General features: G+C 45.0%; 2 protein-coding genes across 3 annotated transcripts; one reads left to right on the top strand and one right to left on the bottom strand.

Moving 5' to 3' along the window:
• Positions 1-2,759: 2,759 nt before the first annotated feature.
• TCEANC2 (transcription elongation factor A N-terminal and central domain containing 2) lies at positions 2,760-8,261 on the bottom strand. Of its 2 annotated transcripts, none has more exons than XM_042030747.1 (4): positions 8,029-8,261; positions 6,871-7,012; positions 5,453-5,646; positions 2,760-3,697 (listed from the first exon to the last, which is right to left on the bottom strand). In XM_042030747.1, the coding sequence occupies exons 1-4, from the start codon at positions 8,128-8,130 to the stop codon at positions 3,509-3,511; spliced, it is 627 nt and encodes a 208-aa protein (XP_041886681.1). In that variant the 5' UTR covers positions 8,131-8,261; the 3' UTR covers positions 2,760-3,508. The 2 variants fall into 2 exon arrangements, with proteins under 2 accessions (XP_041886681.1, XP_041886682.1); XM_042030748.1 differs by lacking the exon at positions 8,029-8,261 and adding an exon at positions 7,456-7,809.
• Positions 8,262-8,420: 159 nt separating this feature from the next.
• On the top strand, positions 8,421-16,714 carry TMEM59 (transmembrane protein 59). Its single transcript, XM_042030746.1, has 8 exons — positions 8,421-8,646; positions 10,769-10,874; positions 13,015-13,109; positions 13,311-13,463; positions 13,724-13,808; positions 14,117-14,201; positions 14,921-15,029; positions 15,747-16,714. The coding sequence occupies exons 1-8, from the start codon at positions 8,458-8,460 to the stop codon at positions 15,900-15,902; spliced, it is 978 nt and encodes a 325-aa protein (XP_041886680.1). The 5' UTR covers positions 8,421-8,457; the 3' UTR covers positions 15,903-16,714.

The following is a 16,714-nucleotide window of genomic DNA, read 5'->3' as shown; positions in this document are numbered from 1 at the left end:
GACAGGAGTGCAGTGTTTGCAATGTGAACATTCCAGTTTAGGCAAAATACTGGCCACAGCAGAAATTATTTTGGCTTTTTTGTTTTCCTTGCCATTGGGGCTGGCTGTGCTAGAGGAATGGTGTTTGTCCATTATAGGAGCACCCTTTATAGTGAGATAACTGCTTGCTAGATAATAATATATAATTAGCAATGATCATTCCATAATCTAGTTTAATAGACAGAGACCATGGATGTTGTTCAGGGGACTGCCAGCACAAGAATTGGAGCATCATTAATTGCAGTGTAACCCTGGTGTGGGCTTCCCTTTTTTTGCTTCCAGGGACATGTCAGAGTTCCTTTGTGCCTCAGTTTCCCCTCCTGTGAGGTGCCAGTCCATCCACCTGAATGTTGCTGTGCCCTGCATGGAGGAGCAGGGCTTTGCTGGTTGTGGTCAGCTGGGCTGGGGAATTCCCTCGTGTGTTTCCCTCCCTCTACCTCTTCTTTTCTGCTTCCCTCTGTCCCTTCACTGCTCCAGCCCCCAATTTCTGCTCCATAACATAACCTGGGAGGGAAGTTCCTGGAGCCTCCTTTGGGCTCCAAAGGGCATTTTTGGTTGCTCCTTGCCTTAATGTCTCTTAATCCAGAGCCAGTTTAGCCAACCCTTCATATTACAGAGCTGCCAGGGAAGCAAATGAGATCTAAAAGTTTGAGTTCTTTGTGAAGAAACCTTTGAAGAGCCTCTTGAAAGCTGGTGAGCTGCTGCGCACTCTTTTCCAAATGACAGGGAGGGTCTTGTCTACTCCCATCTTCTTTCACCCAAGTAATTTGCAGCAGGACAAAGCTCTCCTGAGCTGTGCCTGCTGATGGGGAACAGAGCAAGCTGTCACCTACTGCCTTCCCAAATCTACTCTGCAGAAGGCAGGGTCAGAAGTCAGCTCTGGCAGGAGTGAATTCCCTCTTCCATCCCTCCTGGTGCTGCCTTGAGCCCACCCTGTATTCCCCAAGCATGGGGAGGGGGATCAGGAGGTGATACCTCCAGAAGGTGCTTCCCTCCTCTCTTCACTGGGTGCAACAGCTCTCTAGAGGTCTGCCAGCTTTATGTATGTACCCCTTTGCTGAAAGGAATCTGTGGGATAGGCTTAATCTGGAAGAAAAAAGGGAAAAATAAGAACTTTTCTCTAGATTGGGTGCCTCCCTCATTTAACATCTCCCCTGTAAAAAGGGAACCAGCGATTTCAAAGTCTCCATGCCAGAGAAACTGAGCACAAAGCCCCTTCATCCTCCATGTTAATCTAGACGGGTTTCCCCAGCATGAAGACTGGGCTGCATCACCCACGGGAGGGAAGGAAGAGCCAAGGACCAGCAAACTGATTCAGCAGGTAACCCAAGGCATAAATAAACAGTGTGCAGGTGACACTGTTCCATGGAGGGAATCTGTTTTTATAGACTAATTAAAAACTTCATTAGTGGCAGGTATCAAGTATCCTGTTGTCATACTCAGCATCACCCTTTGGGAAAACGAAGCCCTTTTTGGCCTACTGCTTTCCCATCTCTGTTTTTGTTTCCTTTCCCCACCTTCCCTTCTGTTTTTGTCCTTAAAGCATTCATTCCCTGTTCCCTGAATCCCTCCTGTGCTGTGGGTCTTGAGTCCAACTCTCTGGACTCTTTCCCAGTTCCTCCAGTCAGTTTTCTGCAAAGCTGAGTCTGTGAATCCTCAGCCCAGATGTTACTGCCAGCTTTAACATCAAGATAAAAGAACTGGACCCAGAGCTTTACACTTGGGTTCCTTTGAAACAAGTTGGGCAAAAACATCAACCATTAAATAGAGGAAGTTTATAGGAGAGTTTTCTGCTCGTGTGCAGCAACTCTGCATCCCTGAAGTTACTTTCTAAATGAAAAGTATTTGGCACAGCCAGACTGTATCTGACCTGTGTGGGAAACTTCCTTGGCCTGGCCTTCCTTAGACCAGAAGTTCCTCCTTTTCAGGAATTTTGCTTCTCACATGTTACCCAAATAGAGAAAACACAGCCCAGCACCAGGAACAGGAAGCTAAAAATAAATACTGCAGGTCTTGGCATTGCAGCTCTGATGCAAAACTTGTTTCATTGATCCTGAACCCCTCCTGACAGTCCAGGATACACAAATTCAATCACAGCTGTGCAGTTTGAAGCTATTTAAGTGGGGAATGGAGCTGATTGCTTGTAAGAAATTGAGGGTTTTCCCATTTCTTGCTATAGCTTGGTCAACAAGTATTACATCTTATTGAATATTACCCACACCATCACCACTCAAGGATCTGCCAGTTTCTGCCTCCAACACACCTAACCTTAACGTCCTACAAATAAAACCTCTGTGTTCAGCTGTTTGGGGACACCTTCAATGTGTACAGGCAAAACTGGTCTTGGACTGGCCCAAGCAAACAAAACAGTGTAGATATTTTTAAGAGAACCTGCAATTATCTAATTAAATTTCAACACCTCAAGTAAATTTTGGGTGTTTCTGCTAAGGGTCTACAGAAGAAAAAAGTATCTAGCAGGTCCAAGTAATGGCAGTCAGTCATTTTTTAGGTGAAGACATGAACACCATGCCTGGAACAGCCTCAGTAATAGCTTATGGAGAACGAGACAGCTTGTGGCAGGAAAGAAATCAGAGCAAATATAGCGACAAGATTTCCAGCTTTCAATAACTAGAAAGAATTTAAACAATAGTTTGTTGCTTAGATTTGTTCACGCAAACATTCTGAACCATGTTCCTTTTGGAGGAAAAAAAAAGCCTGTAAAAGGAGTATTTCATTTTATTTAGAAAATTCATTACATGTTTTCTTTCACATTACAGTAAGAACAAGCACCATGTTTACATCATGAGTGAGGTTTGGAAGGCTGAGTGAGCTGCTCCTTGAACAGCAGAGGCATCAGATAGCACCTATACCCTGGGGCTTTAGAAAATGCCCCAAATCACAGGATGGCTGAGATGATGGAAGTTACTGAAATCCATTTTGCATCCAGTTCTGGAATGCAGCAAAGGGAAATCACCTTGGCAAAACAGCTCTTGCCACAGGCAGGGCCCACCTGCAGCAGTCATGGCTGACTTAGGGCTAACCAGAGTTTGCAATTATCCACTAGGAATCCCCTCCCATGGACCAATTACCCTGAATTCCCAGTATTTCCAACCAGCACAGCACAGAGCTGCTCCTTTAAAAGGGTTATTCAGCTGATTACACCTGAAGATCCACATCAGGGATGGAGCTAAACTGAGCTATGACAAATGTGCAGAAGAGAGAAACAGGTGAGTCAGCAAGGATGGAAAATATACAGCAGAGTAGAAGAAACTTTCCTTGCAACAAGCCCACATGGATTTTTACCAAGTCAGATTTATAGCACCCATTCCATCATTAGTTCTTCCCTCCAGCAGCCCAGTTCATGGAGTGGTGCCAGGGAGTCACACACAGTCAGCCCTCCTGCACTCCCCTCACCACAGGGAGGGCTCCCAGTTCCAGGGAAATGCAGGCACAGGAAGTTCTCAACACCTCACTTTTTATGGCTCTGTACAAAGGCAGGGACAGTGAGTGTGCCAGCCTTGACTCCTGCTCGGGTTTCAGGTTTGTGCTTTAATGAGAAGACAAGGGCTCGCACAGCCCTGCGATACGGAGCGCTAATGAGGCGGGAACAGAGATGAAAAGCTTCGCGCTCAATATTTTCAGCCAGTGGGTGATCAATCTGAAAACAGCAAAGTATAAAATTAGATCTTTACATTTAATAAGGAGGCCAGCTGATTGAAATTGGAGTTTGCTGCTTTTCAGTGTTTCTTCATTAATCAGCTTAGATTCAAGGAAATCTGCTTCCCATCACAAGTGTAACAGGAAGAGCAATTTAATTCCACCCTAGCAATTAAAGGACAAGGCAACGTGGTCAGTGGCAGGGAACATATCCCCACCTCCAGCTGGGTGGCAGTACTTTGCCATCACAACAGGAAACTAATCTGTGACAAGCTTTGGGTATCAAGCTCAACTGCAATTATAAACTATGCTGTAGTGTCTCCATAAAGCTCACTTTTGATCTTGCTGACATAAGATACCTTGGATACTATTTTAAACTTGATTCCAACAGCAACTCTAAGACATGCCAAACACTTGGCAACTCTGCCTGGTGCTATAAAGGGAAATATGGGCTCTCTGTGTGTAGAAGGAGGTGTAATTAAGAACGCAGAAAGGGATTTGCTAAATGTTAATTATGTAGTTATTGCTTCAACATGTGCCAAAACCTGTAATTCAGCAGAGTTTAGGAAAAAATCCCCCACCCTTCAAGAAATGGTTTTAATTTCACTTCTGCCTTTTGTGATGGGGGATCTCCCATGCTTTGCATGCAGGAGATTCCAGTGAGCCAAGTAGTATTCCTGCAAGTCCTTCGCCACACAGGTTTTGCTACACATCACTAAAAAGCCCCTTGGACCCACTCAGCCCCACCTTCCCTTCTCCTTTTTGTCAGTCTCTCAGGTGTTGGTGCAGCAGCTGTGGCTCCCCTGCCTTTATAAGCAGTTCAACTGCTGTGACCTCTGCTTGTACATGTGGTGGCTGCAGGTGTTTTCAGGTGAGTCCTGTTCAGAGGCAATTCTGCTTTTTCCCAATTCTTGTTTACCCAATTCTACTCGTTTTAGGGTGGTACCAGAGTCTTTATGTCCCACAGATTTAGACTTTACTACCAGTCTAACACCATGCATAGCTGTGCTAAGATCTAAGCTTTACCCAGCAAAGGTAAGTTCCTGCCTTTCTGAGGCATTCCTACAGCAAACCATCCTTCTATGCTGCACCAGACTGGAAGCTGGAGAGGTTGTTCTCACAGCCAGCAAACACAAAACTTTGAAATTCTTTAGTGTTTAACACTTGACTCGTCATTTAAAGGATAATTAATGAATAAATTGAAAAGGATAATTATTATGGCATTTCATAGACCAAGCAAACTATTATTAAGCCTTACAGCAAAGCCTTGTCCATTTAGTTAAACATACCTGAGGGATCTGGTATTTATCACCACTTTATATACTGTCAACCTTACCTCTCCGTTTTTGCTATAGATTGAAATTTACAAATACTGAATTAGGAAACACCCAAAAAGTCCCACTCTTGCTTCCACAGCTATTTAATAGGAAAAGCCTCATGCTCTATTAATTTCCTCCTTCTCTTGTACAGCCCAACTGCAGTGGCTACACAAGTAATCTGTTGACAGGTTATAGAAATGACAAAATACACCTTGCTTACAATTAGCAGGTTCGCTTGGTTAACAACCAAAAAACATTATCTAGCTTGCAAATGGAGTTACTTATAAATAGGGATGTGCTGTGAATCCCTAAAAATAGGAACAGATCACCTGGTCTTGTCCCCACTCTGCTTGGCAGTAGCTCTGGCTGGAAAAGGTTTAACTTGTTCCTACAAGAAGGAAGTTTTTGAGCCACAGACAAGTGCCTCTGAATTGTACCTCTAATTCCAGGGCTTCACAGAGCAGCTTCCGAGCATTCTTCCTGAAAGCCTCAGTCTTGGGGTCGCTCCTGACCTCAATGGAGGGCCTGTTGGAGTGGTCCCTGATGAAGGTTCGCCACTCCCTGTAAATGTCCTTGGCGAGGCCGGACACGTCTGGGTCGGGGTGTTTGCGCATCTTGTTCACGGTGTGACCTGGAAAACAGGAACAGCTCTTTTGGGACTGGCAGGTGGGAAAAAACACAACTGACACCAGCCAAATCACATCTGTGCCAAAGGAGCCACACATGTTTTTAACTCAGGCAGTCTCAGCAAAACAACCAAAGCATTGACACAAACATATATACAAAATGACTAGCAGCTAAGCATGGAGCCTGAGAAATAAGCAAGGAATTGTGAAAATCACCTTCCCAAGTCACCAAGGTGTGGAGCAACACTTATGTAACACAGGGCTACACTAGTTTTTTACACAGATTCTGGATCTGGTGAAAGCTTTTAAGCTTGGCCTATAAAAAATGCTGTTTTTTAACTGGAAACCCCTTTAAGGACACAGATGTTGCTGGTGATGGCTGTAGCACTTTAACATGTGAACACCACGGTGACTCCAAGCAGAATCTTTCCTGTCGAAAGGGCCTAGCAGTGCAGAAGAGGCTTTCCCCTGCGAGGAGACAAAAGGGACCTTCCTGCTTCCAAAGGGGTGTTTTTCCCTGGCCAGGAGCGCTGTCGGCCAGGAGATGTCAGTGTTAGGCTTCAGTGGCTCTTCCAGCCCGGCGCTATTCAGACAGGAAAAATCCCGGGAAAAGCCTGAATAAGCTGAAGATAGCAAATGAAACGACAGATTAGAAGGACGGGGAAAGGGGCGGATCACATCTCTTTTTCCAGGGCTCTGTGAATACAGATCCGCCTGCTCTGATGGCAAACAAAGGCCGGGATGCTCTCCCTGCTCAGGAAAGCCAGGGACCATGCGGTCACACATTATCCCTCCCCCAAGTCCTACAGAAAAGAGGCAGGCATCGGGCTGTGCCATTTGCATGGAGCTGCCCATCTGCCGGGGATTCCTCAGGATGAGGATGCAGGAAGCCAGTCTGAGGAGATTTTCTCACACCTTCAGAGGATTCAGCCAAATCAGATAAATGAGCACTGACAGACAGCAGAAGGAATAAAACACACAGGTACCAAGGAGAGCTCTTCAAAACTCTGACCACAAAAGGGGTGATGCAGTATTTCCTGGGAGGAATCAGAGGACAGTTGACTTTTTCAGTGCAAGCTGTGAAAACTGCAGGCTTGATATCAACAATATTTTATTGGCAGCAATTTCCTCATTTCTTAAAAAGCTTCCAGACTAGTCTCTTTGTGTACTGACAAGCCAAGCAGACACAAGACAGCCTAATATTCACAGTTTAGATAGACCAGATGTACCTATTTTAGTGGAACATAACACTTCTTTGGAAGGTATTTTCTTCTTCAGCTCCTTCAAAGCTTCCATCAGGTTCTCTTTTGGTTGCCCAGGAAGCTCAAGTATGGACTTCCATCGTTTTATGTCTTCCACAACCACAACTCTCTGGGAAAGAGAAAAGCCATTAGGGAAGTGGAACCTTGTTATAAGTAAGGACACTGCCTTCATTTCAGCTAATGGGGCTGTTATCAATGCATGAATTATTGATCATGATGGGTACTTGCTTGGAATTAGAAAACCCCTGCAAATCAAGACTCTAGTAACCAGAAAGCAAAGTGAGAGGCATCACCTTGGTCTGCCAAACTCTGGGCAGGTAACAGCAAACATCTCCTGGAAGTGTTCTGAATTTAAGGAATCCATTGTATAAATGCCTCTAAATAGGAAAAGGGATTAAGGGGGAGGTGGCTGATTATCCTTAGAATCCCACTCAGATTGACTGCAAAAGTAAAATAATGCCAGCAAGGTGAGAAACAAAGCGTTAGGGAACACGAATGCAGACCTGAGTACACTGCACAGCTGCAGCGTTTTTCACTGGTTTTGCCACAGACCTTGACAGAACAGACTGCAAACAGTTCAAGTCTCGTATTTTGGATGTGAGACATCTTATTCAGCAGTGGTCAGACAACTGCAGTGCTTTACGCAGTATTCTTTTGATCTCTGCCACACATCGATGAACTTTTTGGTGCAGCTAATGTTTTGCTGTTGTGTTTCTACAAGCAAGTGACCAAGAGAGGTTCAGCTCTTGTGCAGGTCTCACGCAAGACATCCATGAAGTGAACTGAAGGGATTTCCTTGCTGGGGAGGGAAGAGAGCCAGCTGGAAATACTGTGGGTGCCACCGGGCTATCCTAGAATCGTGTGCCCAGCCTGACCCTGCACCACGCCGAGTTATGGAACCCCCTCCAAGGCAGCAGAGCCCTCTGCACCTGTATAACCGCTTCCCTGCGAGGATCCCACCTCAGCCCTGCAAAGATTTCGGTGCAGGGCCGGTGTTCACACACGGCTCCTCCGCCGCCGCCCCGCGCTGCCCCGCCCGTGCCGCACCCGGTGCCGCGGGCTGACGACCCTCCTCGGCCCCGGGAGGCCGGGCCGTGCCCCCGCTCCCTCCCGCCGGTGACCTGCCTTGAGGGACTCGAGGGTGACCTGCCGGCAGACGCGAGGCCCGGGCGCGGCCCCGCGGGGGCTCTGCGGGTCGCGGGCACGGCGCACCACGAACCGGTCCATGTTAGCCCGGCCTCACGGAAGCCGCCGCCGCCGCCCCACCATTGCCGCCCCACCATTGCCGCCCGGTAGTTCCCACCAGGGGCGAGGCCCTATGGGATGGCCGGGGGTACCCAGCGGTGCGGACAACACTTCCCAGCAGGCCCCGCGCGGTAGGCGGTGCCGCTGCCTCGTCCTTTCCGCACGGTAGTGCCCACCGGGGGCGAGGCTCTATGGAATGGGCGGGCGTGCCTCGCTGCGCGGACTACACCTCCCAGCAGGCCCCGCGCGGGGCGTGGGCACATCTCGCGAGAGGCTGCCGGCGGCCGGTGCCGGGGCGGAGGGACGAAGATGGCGGTGCGGCGGGGAGGCCTCGCCGTCCTGCTCCTGCTCCTGCCGCTGTTCCTGGTGATCCAGGCGGAAGCCGCCGCAGGGCCGCTCCCCGCCGCCTCCTCCGAGGCCTTCGACTCCGTGCTGGGCAACACGGCGTCGTGTCACCGCGCCTGCCAGCTGACCTACTCCCTGCACACCTACCCCAAGGTACGGGCGGGCCGTTCCCCGCACCTGCGCCGCTTCCCTCCGCCTTCCCCGGGGCCGGCACGGCCGCTCCTTTGCCCCTCTCCCCCTGCAGCTCCGTCTCGTCTCTAAAGACAGATACTTCGTTATGGAAATAGATGGGCAGGCTGCCGCTTGCCAGTGAAGCGCTGTTGTCAAAGTAGAGCTTTGTCAGTGCTGCGGCTTTTGTGGGTTTTGGGCGTTTTGCTGCTCTTGTTTTTTCCTCCTGTTCCTAAAAAGGCAACTGTAATTTGGCTTGGGCTGTTCCATATTTTGGGCACTAAAAGAGTGCTGCGTTTGTGGCAGCGCAGAGATCCTGAGTCAGGGTGCCAGTGCGGCACTGGATGTTGAAGGATGAAACATAAACGATGACAAACAAGTAGCTCGTCAGAGCCTTTATGGGAAATTCTTATCTCATGATAAAATACCGAAAGTGTGTGATAGGAATTTAGTTTCATACCTCAGAGTTTTGCTGTTGGTTCGTGCTTTGTACAGCTTTGAACTACGGGCTTAAATTTGGAAAATCCTGGATTAAAAATCTCATCTTTCCTTGTTCTTTTTTGGCAACAAACTTCATTATCAGCTGCAGCTGTGTAGCAGGTGGCACTCTTATCCCAGATTTAGGATTTCACAGGAAGGCTGCAGGCAAGTGGAGCAGTGCCAGGATCAGGTAACAGGGCTTTGTCTGCTTCCCCATGGAATTCAGTAGGATTTTGTAGCTGATCCTGGTGTCACCATGGAGAGAAGGAGCAGGGAGTTGTGTGAAATAAAAGTAAATTTACATGTGTACTTACAGCTTGTTTTGGTGCGTTGCTCTTGTTTCTCTTGCAGGACCTTTTGAAGTTCAAGGAGGGCTGATATTTCTGTGATTTTTATTGCACTTTTGAATTTTGCTACTTTAGTTCTTGAATATTAATTTTGTTATGTGTTGTTGGAGCTGTTCACTAGTACAATCGCATCTTCCTTTACATTTAGTGTTTGTTCTGTTTGTCACAAAACTGCTGGTGGAATTGAAGGAAGTTGTTTTTGTTGTGATTGGAAAATGAGATAAACTTCATTGAGACTGTCATGGAGATATATTTGTAAACTGATTTATCTGGGTATCAATGTACAGAAGATGTTTTCTGTGACAGCACACCCACTTTGTCAGTGTGAGACTTGAATTTTAACTTATATTCACAATTTTCTACTCTTGTGCCTTTAAAGCACGTGAACTCATGGTCTCGGTTACAATGGCCAGGTCGTTTACAACAGGTTGTACAAGAGGTGCGGTGTGTTTGGTTGTTGTTAAATTACTTCAGAGCCTGTTCTGCACCTGTGCAGTTCGAGTGGCTGCTGGCTTTGAAGTTCTGATTCATGGGTCAGTGACAGGGTGTGGTCAGAGGTGGGACAGTCCGGTGACAAAGGTTTTGGTTCACATCCATCCCCTTGGTGCTGTGGACGGAAGAAATACTAGGTGTAGGATTTCTATATTTGCTTAATTTTAATGGTTGGCAGTGAGGAAGCACTTTTGCCATTCAGTTCAATATAATAAATAAACATTTGTGTTTGTGGAGCTGGTCTGGCAATAAGCAGATAACTAGGATGCTGTGTAGGACATTAGAAAATAATCTCTTTCTCTGATAGTTCTGTCGTAGTTGTGATTAGAGTCATTAGTCTGATTAGGTACATTGTATTACACTGTAAAAATTAGAAGTTTCCTGTTCTTTCCTGCTGGGTTTTACCATTTCAGTTCTGAGAATGGAGATTTGATACTCTTTGTAGGGTTAAACATCAATAAATCTTTTACAGCGCTGTCTCTTAATTTCAAACACAGCACTTTCTAAAAAATTCATTTTGCTTGTGAGTTGTGTGCCTGGAATTACAAAATAGCATTTGCTGTTCCGGGTTTGCCCACTGCAGAAGGAAAAGCTCTGATTGAAATAAATCCGGAAGTTGTTAGCGCTGCTTGGCTTGGGTTTATTTCGGGTCGTCACGTTGAGCTGGGTTGTAGGTCTGATGGAGGGAAGAAGCACAAAAACACCCAACCAAACAACAAAAAACCGCTTGTTTTCTGACAATTTATTGTGGACTGGAGGGATGCAAGCCTCTCCTTGTGCCTCCCCAGGAAGAGGAGCTGTACGCCTGCCAGCGGGGCTGCCGACTCTTCTCCATCTGTCAGTTTGTGGACGATGGCGCCGATTTGAATCGGACCAAACAGGAATGCGACTCTGGTGAGCCCTCAGAGCCCCTTCAACATCCCATCATATGAAGACATAATGGAGGGGAGAGCTGCAATGTCTGAAAGGGTGGTATTAAATTGGTGGCATTCCTTCGGTTGCTTTGGGTTTGTTTAACAGATTCTTAAAGTCTATGTACAGGATATTTGAAAAAAAAAAAAAAAAATCTCAGGGGAAGGTTGTTTTCTGTGAGTTTCTCCTTAGTGTTGCTGATTTCCTGAACTTCTCAAGTATCATCAGTCTCTGTAAATAAATTAGAAATACTTCATTTTATTATAAACAGTTTGTCATAGAAAACACAAAATGCCTGGGGGAAAATCCAGGCAAATGAACACTTGTCTTTTAATAATTCCCTGCGACAATCAGTCCCATTTGCCATTCCTGAAAAATCTGTGTATAGAAGTGAATTTTTAAGTGGAGCAAGAACACAGATATTAATATGCCTTGTAACTTGTGGCCTAGGCTACATCCTAAGCTTTCCCTGCAGCTAAACCCTTGGGAATGAAGTACGTGTTTTGTTTGGAATAGACCTTTAAGTACTGGTTACTAATTCTCTCAGGCTATCTGTGTTAGAGCAAAGATTTCACAGTGAAGATGAAATATAGAATCATTTAAGTTGGAGAAGACTTATAAGATCATCATTCCCCTAGCACTGCCAAGCCCACCACTAAACCATGTCCCCAAGTGCCACACCTTTAAATTCCTCCAGGGATGGTGTGTGATACAGGCTAACTAACAGTGGTTTTGGAATGGTATAGAACTTCTTTCAGTAATATTGAGGAAGCTGATTCAATGTTTTATTCAGAAATGAAGGGTAGGAACTCTCTATCTTTACTGCCAGTAAGCACCAGGCCAGCACTCAAGGAAGGCTTTTGTCCTCTCAGTGGCTTGTGAAAGCAAGAGAGCTTGTGGCCTGCTCAGGTAGGGAAGCAGAAGCCTGACATGGAAAGATGCTGATGTGTTACAAAACTGCACTAAATACTCCAGAAATGGGCTAATGCTCCAGTCTGTCACACTGTATGTGTAGCTGTGATACAGCCTGTCAGTGCAGTTGTCAAACCACACACGAAAGAGTGCCATAAAGCAGGGTAACGTAGCAATAGAGCACATGTAGAGTAATGGAACAGTTGCTTCTGGTTTAACTCCCCTTTCTGGGACTGTTGTCTTTGCTGGCTTATGTTCTGTAATCTGCTGGTAGGTGCCCTGAGTGAGTGTTCTGTGCTTGGCAGATCCATCTTGGCTGATCTGCTCAATTCCGTCTCTGGTGCTTCCTGCAAACGCTGACTCTGTGGCAGTTGTAGCGTGGAATGGCTGCTCAGGTGCCATGAGCTGAACACTCAAATGTTTAGCTGCTGCTGCCATGCTTCCTGCCAGCTTCTTAGTCTTTATGATGGTCCATTTGCTCCTCTGGAAAATTGGGAGAGCACCTGTCCTCTGTGTTGCTTCTTGGTTTGATTCTTTAGTTCAGGCACTACTGCAACACTGTCCACGTAAGCTTTAGAATTGTTCAGGAGAGCTGTGCCTGTATATCATCTGCCTGATTTGTCCATGGGCAGAATAAACTAAATTATTCTCTCCAAATATTTTAGATTTCTTGGTCTTTGTGATCTCTAGTGAGCAATTAATAGAAGCTCTCTGTAAAACAATGAGTTAGCTTCCTTTTTCATAAGAAATTATTCCATAGTACTTTCAGTGCAGTTTCTGTATTAGCAGGAAACACTCCCTTGATATTCCTGTGATACCATGGCTTCTGTGTTACCTCAAAGGGATTTAATGGACTGATGGTCCCTCTGTTCTCTTTAGGATTCCATCTCTGTTCTCTGATGCTTTATGTGATATGTAGAGGAAAGCTTTAGTGGCAGTGGGAGGATCCATGAGAACTTGCATCCCTGAGCTCAGCCAGGGTAATGTTGGTGATCATTTGCTCTGATTGCAGCCAGATTTCAACTCCCCTGTTGAAGCTCTGATTCTGTCATTAGACCTCAGAGCAAATGCTACCCTGGGATTGCCATATCTTTCTCTGCAAATGGGATTGTCAACTGCTGCTTTGTTTCTGATCCAACTTATACTGGGAATGTTTTCTTAACTAAAATGCAGAATTTATCATCTCATTTGGGGAAATTCTCCCTTGCAGCCTGTACTGAAGCATACTCCCAATCTGATGAACAATATGCTTGCCATCTTGGATGCCAGAACCAGTTGCCATTTGCTGAGTTAAGGCAAGAGCAAGTAAGTAGGTGACATGTTTTTCAAATACCACCTACTTGTTTCTGTTCCTTGTGTGTCTTCTCATTTTTAAACTTCTTCAATGGAAAATAAATCTTCCTGAAGACTGAAATCTAGACATGGGGCAAGGGGTGAGCAAGAACATAACTTCTGTCCTTTTCAAATAAAAACCAATGGAAAAAAATGTTAATGTTGTGCTTGCAGTTAATGTCCCTGATGCCAAGAATTCATCTCCTCTTTCCTCTGACACTGGTGAGATCATTCTGGAGTGACATGATGGACTCAGCTCAGAGCTTCATAACATCTTCATGGACTTTCTACCTTCAAGCAGATGATGGCAAAATTGTCATATTCCAGGTGCTTCCTTTTTTCATTGAGATTAAGGTGTCCTGGCTGCTGACTTCAACTCTGCTCCTTCCAGCCAAAGACTGTGGAGCACCATCAGAAGTGTTTCATTTTTCCTAGTCTTTCACTGCCTTTAAGGCCATTTAAAAATTCAAACTTAAAAGAATGGAGCATGTCTTAAGGTTAATTTCTGTAATAGTTCTGAAAATGTAAGTTATCAAAATCAGTGGAAGCTTTCTAGCAGGATCTCCTAACTCCTTATTTTGTTTTAGTCAAAGCCAGAAGTGCAGTATGTTCCACAGCTTGATCAGGAAACTGGAGATACAAGAGGATCCTTGTCGCTGAGTAAAACAGCCTGTAAGTTGTTCTTTGTGTTTTGGAAGAGTAAATGCAAATGTTCCCTGTCATGCAAATTTAAAAAACGAAGTTACAGGTGGCATATGAAAGCAAATTTTTGTAAAGCTGCAATGTAATTATTTACTGTGCAGAGTGCAGTGTGTACACTTGGCAAACTGTGGTAGAAACCCAGCTCTGCTGGAAATGGAATCCTGTAAGCTGGGGCTGGTTTAAAAGCTTCCTTTTATGCTGTCTACACAGACAGTGTGTGGGGTTTGGGTTTTCCCTGTCCTTGCTCTCCTGACCTCTGTTTTGCTGTTGTACCTCAGCAGACGGACGTCCAGGGAGCTCACAGACATTCCGGGGGCTCTTTGAGGAGCGAGCAAACGACAGCTTCTTCAAGTGTCTTTCCATGTACGTATGGCCTGGGATGTCTGTGCCCACTGAGGAGGATAAAGGCCTTTCCTCTGTGTGTGCAGCACTCTTGGGAGGTCTCGAGGTCTCCAAGTCTGTAGGCTCAGGATGCACAGCATCACAATTTTGTATCTGACTGTTAGTGCTGCTTTGCTGTGCTGGACCTGTGTTTTGTGCAGGCTGTCCTGCCAACTTTGATTTTTCCTTTCCATTTCAAGTGAACAACATACTGATAATTTCCTGCGCTGTTTTTCGAGTGTGTTCTGGGAACTGTTTAATCAATACTGTGTTTTGCCTGTTCATTAGCTCTGGATGTGTTTTAGGGCAAAGCACTTGTTTGGGATTGTGTTATGTAGCACACTGCTATGTCTTGTTTCCAGGCTGAAAATACCCAGTATGTATTTATTAAAGCTTTTTTACTTTGTCCTTAAAAGTTTACACATGCAGGATCAGTGAGTTGTCCCCAGATGCATAACAGAAAAACTGGTTTGTAAATCTGTAAACAGGAGAATGCTAAGGGCCCAATAACAGAATCCAGCAAGTCTTTTGTGGTACCAAAGAGGCATTAGAGTACCCAGGAGTCTGCAGTGGGCTATGTAGCTGGAAGAGCCAGAGACAAATGAATTGGCAGGAAAGGCAGTCAAAAATGAGCCAGACTTTATAGAGTCCATTGTCTTGTATTCAGGCTATAAAATTTATCAACATTCTTCTCATTTCAGAAATTCCAGTTGGATTTTAACCACTACGCTCGTCCTGTCAGTGCTGGTGCTGCTCTGGATTTGTTGTGCAACTGTAGCTACAGCTGTAGAGCAGTATGTTCCATCTGAGGTACTGCATTTCAGAGCTGCAGTATTTCGAATTTATTCATTATATTGCTTTTATGTTACAGCTGTCTAGAGACTAAGAAATATTTGGGGGAGGTTCAGTTAGAAAGAGGGGGTTTTTTATTTTGTGGCTGTGGATGGCAAACCAATTTTGTTTATTTAAATGATGATTTTATAGCTGAGCATTCTTGCTCATTCCTGTGGCTCACAGGAGCTCTGAGCTTTATTCAGACATGATGTCTTTTGGTTTGTAGTGCTCTACTCTCAACAACTTTCAGATTACTCTGAACAAATGGAGGCTGATTCTCATTTCTCTGGGAATGAAGCTATTCCAAGGGTTGAGTGGTGTAGGGGGGGACCCAGTATGGGTTTAATGCAGGAGGATCAACAGTGAGAACAGAGGGACAGCACAGTATTGGTGAGTGCAGAGTCTGATCAAGGGGCACAGGCACTCTCCCAGTGCCCAGAGAGTCCTGGCTCACAGTGTTTGCACACCAAAGGAGCTGTTACACAAACGCTGTATCCGCCCTTCTTCTGGCAGGTTTCATGCATTTCTTCTGGATGCAAGTCCAGTTCTAGTCATGAATTTCAGATGTTGCAGAAAGCCTGGGTTAGCTTGTGTTGCAGGGCTGCAGCCATCAGAGCCTGGAATGCAGCTGCATACTGAAATTCATTTTATTCACAGTATTTTGTCTTAAAGTAACTTGTTTAAATATTTCAGAAGCTGAGCATCTACGGAGATTTGGAATACATGAATGAGCAAAAACTCAACAGATACCCACCCTCTGCACTTGTTGTGGTTAGATGCAAGACTGAGGAACATGAAGAAGCAGGACCTCTTCCTACAAAAGTCAATCTGGATCAATCTGCAATTTAAATCTGTTGGATCCGATAGACTAATTCTAACAGAGCTAGCAACTCCTGATTGATTGTGGTGGTTCTTCAGATGAGAAGCTTAGCAGCCAGTCTTTAAATGCAAATAAAGCTGCAGAATCAACAAATGTCATGGGATTTTTGTTTTCAGCTAGTAGAGAAGATTCAGACATTCAGACATGAATTTGTTTGTTTCCAGGCATAATCACTTCTCACTGGTGTTTGTTATGTGTCTTTTTGCTTACAAAAGTTGTAAGCATGCTTTCCATACTTCTGCCAGGACACTTTCAGACTTACTTGTGTGTTCTAGGATGTAATGTGTACAGTCAGAGTTAGCTTTGTAAAGGTATTAAGGCATTTTAAGTAGGCAGGAGATGCCTTTCTAGTGTTGCACTTTCTGTTGTAGTTAAGAGAAAATATTATAAAATTATCTGCTGAATTTTTTTGTACTTGTTAATGTCCATGCACAAACAACCCTGTCTCCAAAAACAGAAATCTATTTTTTCTATGGTGTGGCGATATTCAAGGTGGGAAGCATTTGTGAGGTACTGTAAGATAGAACTCAGCTTGTGAAAGATGGAAACTTTGTTTAAATTTACAGACATATCCCTTCACGTGCAGAACATAACATGGTCAGTTATTTTGTCAAACTGTAGCCTTTAAGTCTTAAATTGCTTGTAAAGTTAGCACTTGTGTTTTTTGAAGACTTCTAATTTCTGTTCTTGATTAACTATTCTGGTCTTGTAACTTCATTTACAGAAACAAGTTGATTCCTGAGAAATGAGAGCAGACAAATAAAATTGACTGTATAGAAAA

Source organism: Corvus kubaryi, unplaced genomic scaffold (assembly GCF_017639235.1).
Source record: "Corvus kubaryi isolate FWS band 111438036 unplaced genomic scaffold, C.kubaryi_AGA036_p1.0 37334, whole genome shotgun sequence".
Classification (NCBI taxonomy): domain Eukaryota; kingdom Metazoa; phylum Chordata; class Aves; order Passeriformes; family Corvidae; genus Corvus; species Corvus kubaryi.
This window is presented reverse-complemented; position numbering and strand designations above follow the sequence as displayed.

What these genes read in the sequence shown, in the direction of transcription:
- TMEM59 (XM_042030746.1), top strand. Translation starts at nt 8,458, where the DNA reads ATGGCGGTGCGGCGGGGAGGCCTCGCCGTCCTGCTCCTGCTCCTGCCG. An exon ending in GCAAAATTGTCATATTCCAG is followed by an intron (nt 13,464 to 13,723) that starts GTGCTTCCTTTT and finishes ATTTTGTTTTAG; the next exon opens with TCAAAGCCAGAAGTGCAGTA. An exon ending in AGCAGTATGTTCCATCTGAG is followed by an intron (nt 15,030 to 15,746) that starts GTACTGCATTTC and finishes TAAATATTTCAG; the next exon opens with AAGCTGAGCATCTACGGAGA.
- TCEANC2 (XM_042030747.1), bottom strand. Translation starts at nt 8,130, where the DNA reads ATGGACCGGTTCGTGGTGCGCCGTGCCCGCGACCCGCAGAGCCCCCGC. An exon ending in TCACCCTCGAGTCCCTCAAG is followed by an intron (nt 7,013 to 8,028) that starts GCAGGTCACCGG and finishes TCTCTTTCCCAG; the next exon opens with AGAGTTGTGGTTGTGGAAGA. An exon ending in GTTATGTTCCACTAAAATAG is followed by an intron (nt 5,647 to 6,870) that starts GTACATCTGGTC and finishes CCTGTTTTCCAG; the next exon opens with GTCACACCGTGAACAAGATG.